The sequence below is a fragment of the Rhamphochromis sp. 'chilingali' genome (genome assembly GCF_963969265.1).
Source record: "Rhamphochromis sp. 'chilingali' genome assembly, chromosome: 11".
In the NCBI taxonomy this organism is placed as follows: Eukaryota; Metazoa; Chordata; class Actinopteri; order Cichliformes; family Cichlidae; genus Rhamphochromis; species Rhamphochromis sp. 'chilingali'.
In genome coordinates, this window is record NC_137938.1 from 2882116 (window position 1) to 2897740 (window position 15625).

General features: G+C 45.1%; 1 protein-coding gene across 2 annotated transcripts in view; it reads left to right on the forward strand.

The window, feature by feature from the left end:
* The window catches only part of dyrk1b (dual-specificity tyrosine-(Y)-phosphorylation regulated kinase 1B), a 58259-nt gene extending 42862 nt beyond the window's left edge, over nt 1–15397 (forward strand). For both annotated transcript variants that reach the window (XM_080897534.1, XM_080897533.1), the window contains exons 2-13: nt 318–484; nt 4592–4711; nt 5804–5992; nt 6450–6597; nt 7062–7211; nt 7901–8037; nt 8700–8846; nt 9178–9318; nt 10829–10949; nt 11746–11928; nt 12610–12713; nt 13545–15397. In XM_080897534.1, the coding sequence (XP_080753660.1) occupies nt 416–484; nt 4592–4711; nt 5804–5992; nt 6450–6597; nt 7062–7211; nt 7901–8037; nt 8700–8846; nt 9178–9318; nt 10829–10949; nt 11746–11928; nt 12610–12713; nt 13545–14060 (2025 nt within the window). In that variant the 5' untranslated portion in view covers nt 318–415 and the 3' untranslated portion in view covers nt 14061–15397. The remainder of the gene's footprint in view (nt 1–317; nt 485–4591; nt 4712–5803; nt 5993–6449; nt 6598–7061; nt 7212–7900; nt 8038–8699; nt 8847–9177; nt 9319–10828; nt 10950–11745; nt 11929–12609; nt 12714–13544) is intronic.
* The last annotated feature ends 228 nt before the right edge of the window (nt 15398–15625 follow it).

Genomic DNA, 15625 nt, shown 5'->3' on the forward strand with positions numbered 1-15625 from the left:
CTGTTCTCTGTGAAACTGCTGATTCGTCTTCTTTACTCAACCAAAAGGGAACACAAATATTAGCTTAGTAAAAACTAGCTGCTTGAAAGTTATTTTTCTGCAAAGGTAACTGAACATTGTGTTATATTAATATGATAAGAAAACAATATCAAGTCCACACGTCATAGTAGACGTGTGGGATGAAGGATGCAGTGTTGATGGTGATGAGCGTGGTGCATGGGCGTGCAGGAACAAAACAATAGTAGTTCTGATGTTCCCATAATGCAAACAAAGGTGTCGGGGTTCCCCTGTCTAATCATCTCTCTCTGTCTTCTTAGGTGTAAGCAGCTCAGGATGTCCGCCCACCTCCTCCTCCTCCTCCTCCTCCTCCTCCTCCTCCTCCACTGCCCAGGGCTTCTCCCTCGCTGAGCCAGCCATGACCAGCCAGCACTCACATACACACCCCTCCTTCAGCTCCATCCACTCCATGGCCGAGCAGCAGCAGGTACCACACGCAGCAGCAGTCCCACCACGCATGCCTGTGGGCCAGTGCCAGAGGGATGCATCAACATTTTGTATTCATTTTAGATGTTCAAACGTTGTTGCTTTGCAGAGCTACTGAACATGAAATGTCTGCGAGGTCATGAAGGTTTAATGACACGTGCTATTCAAAAGGATCCGTCCCTAAGCTGGACACTTCCTGAGGCACTGCCCCCACAGCCAAAGTCTGCGGTAGCTACTGTTACCATCAGCTGTGATGCGGGTACTCTGTGAAGATTTACAGTCACTCTGGGGTCAGCGTTGTATTCTGTAACTTTAAACATCTGGATCTGTTCCTCCTTTGCACATACTGCGAACTGCAGGGAGGAGGCAGGGCGTTCTCACCCACGATGTTCACAGTGGGGATGTGTATATATGCGGGTGTTACTGGGGTTATTAAAAAAATCATGTAGCAAATTGTAATGAAGAATTTCTGATGGATGCATAAAAGGAAGAGAACGTGTAGACTATGAGTTACTTAATAGTGGAAAGAGGGTGGGATTAAATAAGCTTATGCTTCCTCCGCCTTTTTAACATGTAAATTATTTATAATTCTTATTTTGTTTTCTTTGTCTCAGTTGTTATTGTCGTTATACTATTTTAACATGTTCAGAAATACATCTCCAACCAGGTTTCAGCAAAGTAAAGAGGAAAGCACGTAAACCTATTCATGCCTAACACTTACCCTACTGCTATATAAGAACCAGAACCATTCAAACTGAAAGTAGGTTAACCTTTAAGATAACACGACTACTCTAAATATCTCTAAATGTAACCAGGATTTTTCTAAGCTGACGAGAACGATTTCAGAGGCATTTTGAAGTTGATGATTAAAATATGTTTCCTGGCTCAGTGGGTCTCAGTTTTGAGATGTCTCCACTTTATGTGTTACAGATTCACCCAGTACAGCTAAAGTTAGAAGATAGACGTTTGCTTCGCGGTCACTGTAATCGATACTGACATTTGTATGCCAGGTCTCCACCCACATCTTATCCCTCAAAATGTGAACACTTAAGGTGTTTTCATAGCAAACAGCTACCGGGCATTGTGGGTCTTCTGTAAACTGAAGCGACAGCAGCAGCAGGGCACATCATAATCATCTCCCGGCTGTCTCATACACAATTTGCTTCTGATCCTGATCTCAGGTCCTACCGGCCTGTATGCCAAAGGGCACTGCTGCTCTCCTCACACAGCTAAATAGAACAGACTGTAGTTTACATTAGTGAACAGTGGTAATGATATGAATAAATATCGCTAACTAGTATGAGCAAAGTTGGAGTCTGCAGTTGATCCAATAGTGGTTACTAACTGCTCGTGGATTCCTCAGGAAAGCTAATGCCATGGGTCAGAAACGAATAATGTTATACCTCATCTAGGAGAAAATGATGGGTTCATCTAGGGCTGTGCGATATGTCCAAAATCTCATATCCCGATATGAGACATCTATCGTCCGATAACGATATAAATCACAGAAATGTAACATTTTCTGTAAACTCTGTGAATCTCGGGCAGCTCGACCTGCGTGAAGTGTTTCCAGCTGCGCGTCGTGTAGCTGAGTCGAGTTTTAACCGATGCATGAAACGATACATTTTTAGACATAAGTTGTAACGGCGCCGTTTCTTTGTGAGTATTTATTACACGGCGTGCTGCGGGGAAAGCCTGTTCTAACGTCTGAGTCTAAGCTTTATTTTTTAGCACCTGGCAGCTCTTTTTTAATTCTCATCCATAAATAATCTGCATCTTTCACGTGATTCGGTTTATTTTGAAAAGTCTCAACAGGATCTTGAGCTTTATTCTGAAAAGTGTATGTGGAAAATAAACATGCGGACACACGATGGTGTTACCGTCATTGTTGCTAACCACAACACATACAAACAGGCGCTTGTCCGTCCGTGGTGTGGTTATATTAAATATAAGAGAAAGAGAGAACTTTAAGAAATTAATAATAACTACAGTGACCATCAGAACCATGAACAAATATTGCCGTAAACGGTTTATTTTGCGACACCACGAAACAAACGACAGCGTAAAATGAAACGACAGACGTTTTTATATCGTCATCCGATATATATGGTTATATCGAACAGCCCTAGATCCATCTGAACCAGCTACAGATGCTCACGATCCCAAACACAGAACCTGTTTGTGATGAGCACCTACGCATCAAACAAGTTAAAGTGCAGAAATGTCTTTCAGCACACATTCATGAGTGTGGGGCTCAGTCGACCGAGCCGTAGCTCTGTAATGTGTGCAACAAACCTGCAGCAGCTTGTAGTTCTCTGGTCAGAGGTTGCCACAACAACTTGTCCAAGGTATTGATGGTACCCGGTATTTTAAAAACAAAAGCATATAGAGTTTCTTTGATGCTGCCATGTAGCAACCACCAAGCTAACAGCCACATCTCAGCTGTGTAACCACATGAAAACTACAAGAGGTAACAATACTGTGATTTTCCCAAATGTTGTTGTAGGTAATGTTTTTCCAGCTGTTGCCCAAGCTGTTGTTGGTCTGTGACCTTAGCTCTTTGCTGCTGCTTCCAAACTGGAAAGAGCAACAAATTGTGCTCCAGTCTGTAAAGAACTTCCATTCCACTCAAATGGTGATGTCACAGTCCCAAGCTCTTCCACATATTAGAGCCTGACGTTATCTTTTTGTAAGTGTACCAGCATTGGAATTTATAAAGAAGCAATCAAGCGACGTGGCTACCCTAATGTGGCTCTTCTGGCCTCAGTGTGACTTTCAGCAGGTACTAAGGCTAGGATGAGCAGTGTTGGTTCTAATGCGTTACAAAGTAACAAAGGTTCTTGGGTGGATAGAAGAAACATCAAAGATGCTTTTTTTCTTCCTGCACGCTCCTGTTAAAGGTCAGCTGATTTCAGTTCATGTACAGTGGGAGGAAAATGGTGGAGCAGTCTACAGCAGATTGCTTTTATTACACTAAAGGACGCCAGCGCTATGGTAAAGTGCAAGCTGCACTGTGCTGCTAACACAACTTCAGCTCTCTGCAAACATCTGCACAGACCTCATGCTAACGCTAGGCTAGCCAAGAACCCAGAGTGACGTTAAAGCTGAGTGTTTGCAAACTTCTGATCTTCAACAGGTGACAAACAAATGAGCAGTCAGGCTACCTGTGCATGTTTCGAAAGTAGAAGCTCTGTGGCGATCACTTGCATTACATTTAAGAAAAGTAACAAATAATGTGTAATAGATTCCTTTTTTGACTAACGAACACCAACAGGCTGGGTTTACCAGCTGAGCTGTGTTCCAAGCCTCGATATAGTCCTGACCTCTGGGTCACTAACCAGAACTAGTCTCATTTCTACAGGTACTGGCTGGACACTTGCTTAGAGAGCTCAGACACCTCAGAGGGGCTCAAAATATGAGTTGTTACACCTCTAATTAGTAAAGGAGCAGGTTTAGGTGGTTCAGCTGTGTGACCTTCTCTCTGCCTCCTATGTGAGGTGATTCAGTCATTGCTTCCCAAACCCAGACGAGCAGCAGAAGACAGATAAAAACTAAAAAGCAAGAAAAGATGAGACTAACTCCCTTCAACTGTGTTATGAGTGTTGCTGTTGCATAGTTTGTCCACCAGAGGGCACTTTGCAGTTTCCCTGCAACAACACTTGATCCAAGCAGAACATCAGTCAGTAATCCTCCTCTTTCTGTTTCTGAGGTGAGGAATCTGTCAAAAAAAGGACCAAGTATTAAAATCTTAATTTAAAAATCCTCAGTCAGTCAGATTCTGTTACCTGACCTTTTAAGAAACTGGCCTGTATGTGAATAAAAAACGAGTGTGTGCTTTGCCTGATGGTCTGTGCTCCCCTCAGACTACCAGCAACTTAGTTTGTATTGAGTTGTTTTTTGTTAAAAGTTGGTGCAGTGGAACAACTTATCATGTATTAGTTGTAATAGCAAACTAATACAGTTGGTACAAACTGCAAAGGTTATTGATGTGCACTCACACAGAATGAACACATTTGTTTTTAGTGTGAAGCTGTCCTGATACACACATGAGGAACATCTCCTGCATCAAACCTGAGACGAGTTTGTGAAACGTTGTTGTTCTCTGTAGGTGCTGTCTGATATGACCATACTCCAGCGGAGAATTCCCCCTAGTTTCAGAGACCCTGCCAGCGCTCCATTGAGAAAACTCTCTGTTGACCTCATCAAAACTTATAAGCACATCAATGAGGTATGAAACAGTAACATTACACACACACCCTTTTATTTTGTACTTTAAATTGTGTCGCCATGATTTCCTGGAGACTTACTGTAAACCTTACATGTGATTTACCTAAAAATGGAAAATGTAACTGTCTAAACAGACTCTGGTCCCACTGCATTTGTAAAAGCTGGACCACACACACAGTCACAGTCCAAAAGTTCAGAGGACATCACCTTAAATTTCCTGGAGACTGACTGTAAAGAGATTGCTATCTTGGCTAACCAACCGGAGGGATAGATGCAGCTATACCAAGTGATAGCAGCATCACAAGAAGGTTGAGAAATGCCAACAGCTGGGTGAGGATCGCAGGAAGACGTGGAAGATGATGGCAACAGTGGTGCCTGTGGTAACTGGACCACTGACCCCCAAACTGGGCCAGTGGCGTCACCAGATTCCAAGAAACGACATCTGAGATCTCTGTCCAGAAGAGTGCAGACCTCGAAACAGAACAAGCTTTTATAGCAAGGAAACAAAATATTCTCTGAAGCAAGGAAACCCTCAGCAGCGCTGATCTATAGTTTTTCATCCATGAAATGGGCCGATCGTGGCTCAAGAGTTGGGTGTTCGTCTTGTAACCGGAAGGTTGCCGGTTCGAGCCCCGGCTCCGACAGTCTCGGTCGTTGTGTCCTTGGGCAAGACACTTCATCTACCGCCTACTGGTGCTGGCCAGAGGGGCCGATGGCGCGATATGGCAGCCTGGCTTCTGTCAGTCTGCCCCAGGGCAGCTGTGGCTACACCTGTAGCTGCCTCCACCAGTGTGTGAATGTGAGAGTGAATGAATAGTGGCATTGTAAAGCGCTTTGAGGGTCTCGAAAAGCAATGCAATCCATTATTATTATTATTATTATTATACTTGTGCGCCACAGGTCATTGATGTGAACGTCATTTTTTGCACTGAAATCCAGCATCCACTTAAGAGACGGCTAATCTAGGCAGTTCTGCTGTTACACCCCGAGAAGAACAGAGCAGTAACAGCTGGTTGCTGGTGCACAGGTTATTTGGGTTTGTTGCTTTCAGATGTACTGTGAAGCAGAGCCTGAGCTGTGTTTGTGTCCACAGGTGTACTATACTAAGAAGAAGCGGCGGGCCCAGCAGGTCCCTCCTGAGGACAGCAGCACGAAGAAGGAGAGAAAAATCTATAACGATGGCTATGACGATGACAATTATGACTACATTGTGAAAAATGGAGAAAAGTGGCTGGACCGCTATGAGATAGACTCACTGATTGGGAAAGGCTCTTTCGGACAGGTGAGGTCTCCACAAGAAACATTCTCCACTTCTGTTACTACTGCGGACGCAAAGTCCAAAATGTCTGAACTAAAGTTATTTGACGGCTTCTGCCGTTAGTGAAATTTGGCCGTGTCTCTGTGAAAAGTTGAAAGTAAACTCTGTGTGAAGGATTAGTAAAAGCTGTCATGTACAGAGCTAAAGCGTCGGTATGGCTAACCCAGCGACAGCCAGCAGCACATCTGAAGGTCACTGATTACAGCAAACAAACCAACGTGCTCTTACAGGGAGCTGCACTCAGTAATTGTAATCAGTAGATTGCGTTACATTAAGAAATCAAAGGCAAAGCCATTGTTGTTATGACACAGGCTACATGTATTGTGTACATGACAGGACAAAGTCAGACAGGAAGTGTTTGGCTGTCCTTGAACTGAGTGATTCACTACCTGTGATGTAACATGTGTTCATGTGTCCACAGGTGGTGAAGGCCTACGACCACCATGAGCAGGAGTGGGTTGCCATTAAGATCATTAAGAACAAAAAGGCTTTTTTGAACCAGGCACAGATAGAACTACGCCTGCTGGAGCTCATGAACAAGCACGACACCGAGATGAAATATTACATAGGTAAGATACACACTCTGTACACTGCTGTACAACACAGCTTCTCTTGGTTCATTACAGACGCACAGGGGGCCCTTTACTACATTTATTCTCTGTGCACACACATCTGTTAGTGTGCACACGCACTGTTGCTAACACTGGCTGCTGAACAGCAGAAATCAAACATGCGAGGTATTTAGAGTGTGCGCTCTCCTATCATGCTGAGGCTGTTTAAGTACAAAGATCTGTCTATGCAAGCACTTACTACCTGCATTTGAAATGACAAATAACAAATCTGTCCCGTTAATGTTGACATAGATGGGAATGACGAATAATCAAAAAACATATTAAATATTTCACCTCACCTTTGACACCTGAAACTGAAACGTCTCAAAACTGTGGTATTTTTAAACGATTCAGTGGATTAACTTTTCCCCATGTCTCCCATTTGTCTCTTTGTGTCTGTCTGTCAATCTGTCTCTGTGCAGTCCACCTGAAGCGTCACTTTATGTTTAGGAACCATCTCTGTTTGGTGTTTGAGTTGTTGAGCTACAACCTGTACGATCTGCTGAGGAACACCAATTTCAGAGGAGTTTCCCTCAACCTCACCAGGAAATTTGCACAGCAGCTCTGTACAGGTGGGTGCATAGAGACGACATGCAGCTGCAACACTGAGGCTGAGCGTTTGTACTTGTGATTCCACAAAAGGTGCTGGAAGCATGTGTGATAGTCGTGGTCTGTAGTTACGCTTAAACAAAGCGCTGACCGTGAACGACTGAGCCAATCACGGCGAGCGTTTTAAAACTGAGCACACAGCTGGCACCACAAAGTAACAATAACACATTTGAATAAATGGTTGTAAATGTGGTGTGGTTGGGCAGCACGGCGGTGACTAGCCTCACAAGGAGACGGTCCTCAGTTCGATTCCACTGTGTGGAGTTTGCACGTTCTCCCGTTCTGGCGTGTTCTCTCCGGTGCTCCGGCTTCCCCCCACAGTCCAAAGCAGTTAGTGGGGTTGGGTTAGTGGCCTAACCCTGCAGCCTCTCTCATCCAAGGTTCACACCTTCAGCTCTTAAGGATGGAAACAGCAATCCCTGCTACTGTTTACATGTTTATCAGGGAATAAAAAGATGTTAAACAGTTCAGTTATTCATGTGTAGTGAGGCAGGTGTCTGAATACATTTACTGATCGATATGTAAACACTGGTAATAATTCTAGAAATGTGCAGTAAATGCAGGTTTAATGCTGATGATGTGCACTTATTTAGACTATACGTGTCTTCAGTTTGCATAATATTGTTGACACATGTTGGTGTTTTGTCTACAGCACTATTATTCCTGGCCACTCCGGAGCTGTCAATCATCCACTGCGACCTGAAACCAGAGAACATACTGCTGTGTAACCCCAAGAGATCAGCCATCAAAATAGTTGATTTTGGATCCTCCTGCCAGCTTGGACAGAGAGTGAGCACACTTACTCCAGATATGATTCTTTATAAACGCTGCTCACCTACTAGGATCACTCCCCGTTACTCACAACGTTCACATTTGGAAAATATACCAAGTAGCGTGGCTTGCACGATGGCAGAATAATTAGGACTGTTGGCTCATGATAAGAGGTTTCCTAGTTTTTGTGTGGGTTTCCTCCCACTGCCCAAAGACAGGTTAGGTTAGCTTTAGTGGGAATGGAGAAGAGACACAGCTGTCATCATCTCATCGGCATGAATGTCATGGGAACTTTGGGCTTTTTAAAAATTTTACTGTCCTTTTTCCGTGATGGAATAATTGTACAATACTGCAGCTTGGACAACAAAACTGAGCGCACACGTTTGATCCACACAAGGCTCAAAAGTTTACATGCAGGGACAAAAATAAACAGATCCATTTAAATCTTTAAGAAGTGTCTTCTTGCTAATCATGAACAGCAGTTAGCTTCTCTCTGTGTTGTGGGAAAAAGTTACCATGACATTCATGCCTGCTCTGACCACAACCCTTGATAATGTGCTTAAAGTGTATAGAATAAAGCAAGGTATGAATGTGTGGTCAAATGTGATTGCATGTGTTCAGTTAAATAGCTACACTGTCAAGTCTTGGTGTCAGATTGCTAAACTCCACTTCCTTCTTAGATCTATCAGTACATCCAGAGCAGGTTTTACCGCTCTCCCGAGGTTCTGTTGGGAATGCCGTATGACCTGGCTATCGACATGTGGTCTCTGGGATGCATCCTAGTGGAGATGCACACAGGGGAGCCTCTCTTCAGCGGCTCCAATGAGGTAACAGCAACACCAGCGTGAACACACGTGTCGGGTAGTGTCGGGCTTGAATCGGGGATGTCCTTCATCCGTGCTCAGTGTTTTATGCTACATCCATTTAGATGTGTTAAGAAGCTAGCGTAGAGAGGCCACGTTGTAGACACGGTTGTTACGATGACAGAAAGTCTGTCTCTTCCAGTCTACTCTTAGTTCCTTTGAGATTGTACTGAGAAGCATGAATTTGAAGACCGCATGTGTTTGCAACAGCATGTCTGTGGTATGCTCTTACTTTGGTCCACATTAAGAGTGTGTGTGTGTGTGTGTGTGTGTGTGTGTGTGTGTGTGTGTGTAGGTTGACCAGATGAATAAAATTGTGGAGGTTCTGGGAGTTCCACCCAGCCACATGCTGGATGCAGCTCCTAAAGCCAGGAAGTATTTTGACAAGCTGTCAGATGGTCTGTGGACGGTGAAGAAGAACAAGGATGTCAAGAAGGTAGAGTTTGCTTCTGTTTTGACTTCACATGTGGAAAATTTTTAACTTGTGTGTTTAGTTCAGTTCACTTTCCAAGTGTTGACTAACACAGGATATCCAGGTGGACTCACCCTTCTACTCTACCTGAGCGCTCGAAGCACTTAAGCAACTTGCCTCATTCACCCGTTTTTCCGTTCAAGTCCTTTCTGTCGTCCTGCTGTCACACACACGTTCATACTGCAGTGGGTTAGTATCTAGCCCAAGGTTATTTGGCATACAGAGCGGAGCAGCCAGGAATCAAACCACCAACCTTCCAGTTGGTAGATGATTCATAGATGACCTGCTCTACCTGCTGAGCTATGGTGAAGATAACCTGCTGAAGTTCAAGCTGAGCATCAGACTGGGGAAGACATGTGACTCTAAACACGCCATGGCTTCTGGTGTGTTTTGTTTCTACCTGAGGATCCACGGGGTGTTCTTCTCTAACCATCAGGTTTACCTGAAAAAGAGAAAATGTGCAGTGAGCAGCAGCTCTGAAAATGCTTTCTTAATGCCAGATATGAGAGGATAATGAGGAAGGCGACAGTGACTATAAATAACACAACACCTGTTACGACGAAGCTATAACAGGGGCAGGAGAGTGTTTCTGAGTGCTCACACTTGGAATCATGAAGCAGACGAGCTGCAGCAGCAGAACCACACTGACAAGAGAAAATGGAAAATGTTTCATCACCTCGGTTTTTGCTGTGACACGTGGATGGTCGGGTGTAAACATAACATCACCCTTCCTTGTATCAACAATTGAGGCTGGTGGTGGTTTAATGGGTGCAGAATATTTTCTTGGTGCACTTTGTATCGACTCAGTACCACAACGACACCACACGGTACCTGAGATTGGTGCTGACTATGTCCATCCCTTTATCATCACATTATAGCCATCGCCTGATGCCTGTCACAAAGCTCACAGCCTCTCAGGCTGGGTTCTTGAATGCCACCGTCAGTTCACGGTACTCAAAGGGCCTCCACATGGTCCAGATCACAAACTAATACAGCACTTCTGGGAGGTGGTGTAACTGGAGGATTGCTTCATGAATACACAGCCATCGATGAGACACTGCTATGGATCAGAATCACTGAGGCATGTTTCCAGCACCTCGTTGAATCTGTGCCATTAAAAATTAAGACAAAAACAGGCCCAACCCAGTACAAAGTGCAAAGCACCGAACAAGCTGAGGACTCCTCACAGGCTTTCTGTGAAGAAGGATTCATAGATTTTATCGACCATGGAGGACCTTTGTTTCCTGCAGTTTCAGCTTTAAGCCTGGACTATTGTGTCTCCAAGACGACAGAGTTTGGGAAACGGAGCTAAATGAATGAAGTTTTCTTTAATTAGAATACGAGTCTCAGTGTTAACCTCAGTATTGTGTCCTGAGCAAAGTGTTGAAGAACAGCGTGCCTTCATGTTGTTATTGGAACTTCACAGACTTTCCTTAATAGTCATAGCGTGTGTGTGTGTTTTTGTGTTTTCCAGGAGTATAAGCCCCCAGCCACACGGCGTCTACATGAGATTTTGGGTGTTGAGACCGGGGGTCCAGGGGGCCGGCGAGCAGGAGAGCCAGGACACGCCCCTTGTGACTACCTAAAGTTTAAAGGTAGGCATTTGCATGATTACTGCAGGACTGAGCATTAATATTCATGTAAACAAGTTCATGGAGGTGGAAACAACAAACACAGAGAGGGTGAAATATAAATGAGTGATTAAAGTTGTGTAAATTATTCTCGCAGTAAATGTCCTCCTGAGGTGTCTCTTCTAATGTGATGTGTATAGATGAAATCTATATTCATTTGTAAGCATAGCGTAAATAGTAGCAGCATGTAGGCCAGTGCGCAGCCGTCAAAGGTGGAGGACTCGGCACTTTGTCCCTGGTTGGTCAAAATGGCTGTGGAAATATAAAAGCCTCCTTGTGGAGGGGAAGGAGCCTGAGCTGTTGAGTGAGGTACCAGAAAGCTATAGCTGGGCTCACCTCAGGGCACAGCCTGCATTCTGGAAGCACTGTCCCGGAGATGGGGCTGGATTCTGCTCATCGGTAAGAGTCAGGGGTCGGTATACTTGTGTCCTCCCAGTTCGCTGCACTGGGGTTTCCCCAGTGGACAAAAGGGTTGCTTCCCCACACCTTTGGCTCATGGAGTGGGTCCTGGCTATCATTCTCTGTTAAGTGTGAAAGCAAAGCTGTCAGTTTAGTGTTTGGTTTATGTTCCTACCCTTGTCTTTGGCCTGTGGGAGTTGACTGAAAGGATGTGGTCGTGGATTAAAGCGCTGAACCTCTATGTGGAGTTAGCATGAGGAGCAGATATCAAGTGAGGGCGAGGGACACAAGAAACATCACGGGGTTGACACTACAATTGTAGCTGGCCACCATCATTATGTCAGTGTTTGTCCTCTTCCAGACCTGATCCTGCGCATGCTGGACTACGACCCTAAAAGCCGCATCACGCCATTCTACGCCCTGCAGCACAATTTCTTCAAGAAAACAACAGATGAAGGAACCAATACTAGTTCATCTACATCCACCTCTCCTGCCATGGACCACTCTCATTCTGCCTCCACTACTAGCTCTGTTTCTAGCTCTGGTAATGTAGACTCTTCTCTTTCTGCACCAGCTTTCCTTGAACTTTTTCCCGTATCTGTTAGAATGAGGAATATGTCATCCTTGTCACAGGTCCAAAGAAATGGTAGCAGTTTAGATTTCATCCCTAAAATGTCTCAAGCAGGATTTTGTTAGGGTCAAGTAGACCGGGGCAGGAGTGTAGTGAAACAGCTGAGAGGATGCTGTTTGCTGGGCGTGTGTGAGATGCTTATTAGTGCTTCATAATACAGATTTGATGTGACCCAGTGCTATTCAGTGGAGGGTCTATGTACTTAAACACTGCAGCACGGTCACCCTCCCTGTCAGCACATTACTTTATTTCTCAGTCAGGTTTTCATAGTTTTCTTGATGAACATGAAAGTGAGGAGACGGGCGAGTTCGTTCTCGGTGACAGGAAAAGCAGATCCACTCTTTAGTCTTCTTCAGCGTCGCGCAAACACGCTACGAGTCAGAGCTGAACGCCCAGCGTTCGTGGCGGGGTACATACCCGACAGAGGCGCGGGACCTTCTAACCACCCTACTGAAGCCACGCCCCTCCTCTTCTTCTTTTTTGTAAATGTCTTTCTTTTAGTTCACACAGAATGAATGCATTATGGCTTGTTTTAGCTAAAAGTATATCCATGAAGTAAAGTGTGAATTTAATGTTGGTGTCAATTATTTCCAGGTGGCTCCAGTGGTTCTTCCAATGACAACCGCAACTACCGCTACAGTAATCGTTACTACAACTCTGCTGTTACACATTCAGACTATGAGATGACCAGCCCTCAGGTACCACTGTCACTGTTTGCATACACAATAACAGAGAATTATTGAGACGGTATGAGGACCTTTGCATCAGTCACTCGCTGCTGCAGGAATGTTTATCCCGGGTCAGATTACTTTAGCAGCTTCATTCCTGTTGGCAGTGATGAAATATTTTGGCCACACTAGTTTTTTCTGACCCTAATCCTTTTTGAGTAGTTTTATTTTGAAAATCTGCATATTGACTTTAAAAATTGTGAAAGACAACAGTATAAGCATAGCAAACTCTTCACTTCCATCCATGAAAACCAGTATTCATCATGATATATTTGTCCTTAAACGCTCGTCCTCCAGCCTGTTTGTAAAGGACTTCTCTGTAACCTGGAACTGAACCATCCAAATCTTACTGGAGTTCCCATAATATTCATCAAATAAGCCTCTTTTCCAGTAGCACCTGCTGGGCACCATCTGACTCAACTCTGCTCTTGGTTTCAATTGTTAAGCACCACCTGAGTGTGGGTGGGGTTGTTATAGCAAAGCAGCCTGAAAGTGCCGTGATGTCATCTGTGTGTAAAACAGTCGACTCGCTCTGTCTGGATGCTGTCGTCAGCCGCCGGGCACAAAAACGTCGGAGCGCGCCGTCTTTGTGGTTGCATGTAGCCGACCAGTCCACTGATTGGTCGCTTCCTGGCCAATCAGTGGCATTTAGTCATCTCTACACGGCCCGATGGGAACCCTGGCCGAGTAGCTTAAACAAGTGTCTGAGTTGAGTCGGTGCTTGTGGAAAAGAGATGGTGCTGTCACTGGTCCCATTATAATCCCAACCCACTGACCGTGTCTCTCTTCTTTTCCATCTAGGCTCCCTCACAGCAGCAGATGAGAATGTGGCCAGGCAGTGATGGCGGAGGTGGGGGTCAGGATCCAGGATACACCCAGTTGCTGCTCCATAAGCCAGCTGCCTCCCAACAACACCAGCGCCACTTCTTGGACCCGCCCCACCACCCACACCCAACTTACTCCCACCATGGGAATGGTGGCCGTGGCCTGAGGCAGGGTGGACAGACAGGCATCGGCGGAGGGGGGGGCCCACAGGGATCCTCGCCCCAGATGAGTGACAGCATGGATGTGAGTGTATCCCTGGGGCTGCACCACCTGGGGGCGGTGTCTTCCATGGAGGCCTCTCAGTTTGGCTCTGCATCTCTGCCCCTCGCTCTGCCAATCGGACTGTCTGCCTTCCGGACTCGGACGGCTCCCACCGCCCCAGGGCCACAAGCCCAGCCCCCTGAAGACTACTACCCTGCCTCCAACAACAATAACCCCACTGGGGGAGGCAGAGGGAGGCCGGACTCAGACGAGGGGCCAGCCAACTCTTGATAAAACCTGAACCATGCCCTAAAGCCATACAATTTTAACTACAACTACTACAACTACACACATACAGCCAGAGTTCAGAGACAAAGAGGTGAACTTTGTGCTGAAGGAGACTTTGTACTGCATGAGAGGAGGAGGAAGAAGGAGGAGGATGCTGGGAAACTCCTTTTTCCTGTTTTAGTTTGTCTTTGTCGCGCCTGTAACTGGAAAGGAATGATTGTGACCAGTTTGTTTTTATTAATTTTAGTGTTGATTAATATCATTTGATTTTTCTCGGGTTTGAGGAGTTGTGTGTTCTGTGTGGTTGTTGTTTGAGTCTGGAGAGGAGGAGGAGGAGGATGAAGGGGAAAGAGAGAGAAGTTTTTGCATTTTATTCCATAAAGTAGCTGTAAGCTGAAGGAGGGCTCGTGCTCGCATTGGTCTGTTCATGTTTGCACACGTGCATGTGTGTTTGTAAGATATGAGATCAGATTTGTAGCAGGCCCCCCCTCGCTGGTCTGGACGGACGGTGTCTATTGATCAGTCTGACACGTCGAAGTCAGGTCACAGTTGAAGTGAAAAGGACCCATTTTGAAAGTAGGTGTAAATGCAGGCAGGAGGCTATACATACATACATATATATATAATATGCATATGTATGTGTATATATATGTACTGCTACACGAAGAAGACGGGGCGATTTGAAAGGTTGTGGTTGAGGACTGGCGGATTCTCTCTCGTTTTTCTTTGCGTTTGTTCTTCCTCTGATGTTCTTTGGTCGCAGCAGCACGGACAGCGAGAGGGAGACGGAGGGAGGAGGTGGTCACGGGACACTGATGCCTTGCTGACACTCACAGGGATCTCCTCCTCCTCCTTCTCCGCCTCACGCTCTCCCTGCTTTCCTCTTCCTCTCCTTCTCCTGTTGTGTTTCTCCTCCAGACAGCTCCTCCTCTCTGTGCTGCTAATCACCATGACAACTGGTCCGGATTGCTGCTAAAGATCCAACACAGATCAATAAAAAAATAAAAAGAAATAGAAACAGAAATTTAAAAGAAACTTTTTAACCCTTCTGCTTAAGAGAAAAGGATAAAGTAAGAACCACTGCATCTCAATGTATTTATTACTATTTAACAAGAAAAAAACAAACTGAAAGTAACCCTTTTTTCTGCTCTTCTTTGTTTGGTTGCCTTCTTTCTGCAGGTGAGCTCTGATTGGCTATTGTAACAGTGACAGTAACTGGTGACATGGGAATGCCACTGGTTGTGGGGCTGGGTGGAGGGTAAGGGTTGGGGCAAAATAAAGTTGGATATATAATAAGAATAAAGAGTATACTTTTGCACACCAAAGTCAAACAAACATCAGCTTTCTGCTTTTCTTCCTCCTGATCTGATCGTCGCGCCCTGTCAGGTTGAATGCTGCACTTCTCATTTTCCGTCCTTGCTCCTCGTACAGCCACCACACTTTCTGTGTGGATATCCACTGAATTAATGAAACATGTCATCATAACAGCTGTTACACATGAAACAGGCTACAATAAGGTCTTTGTCTTAATTAAAGGCGTGAAAATGAGCTGTGGTACACTTGTAGTT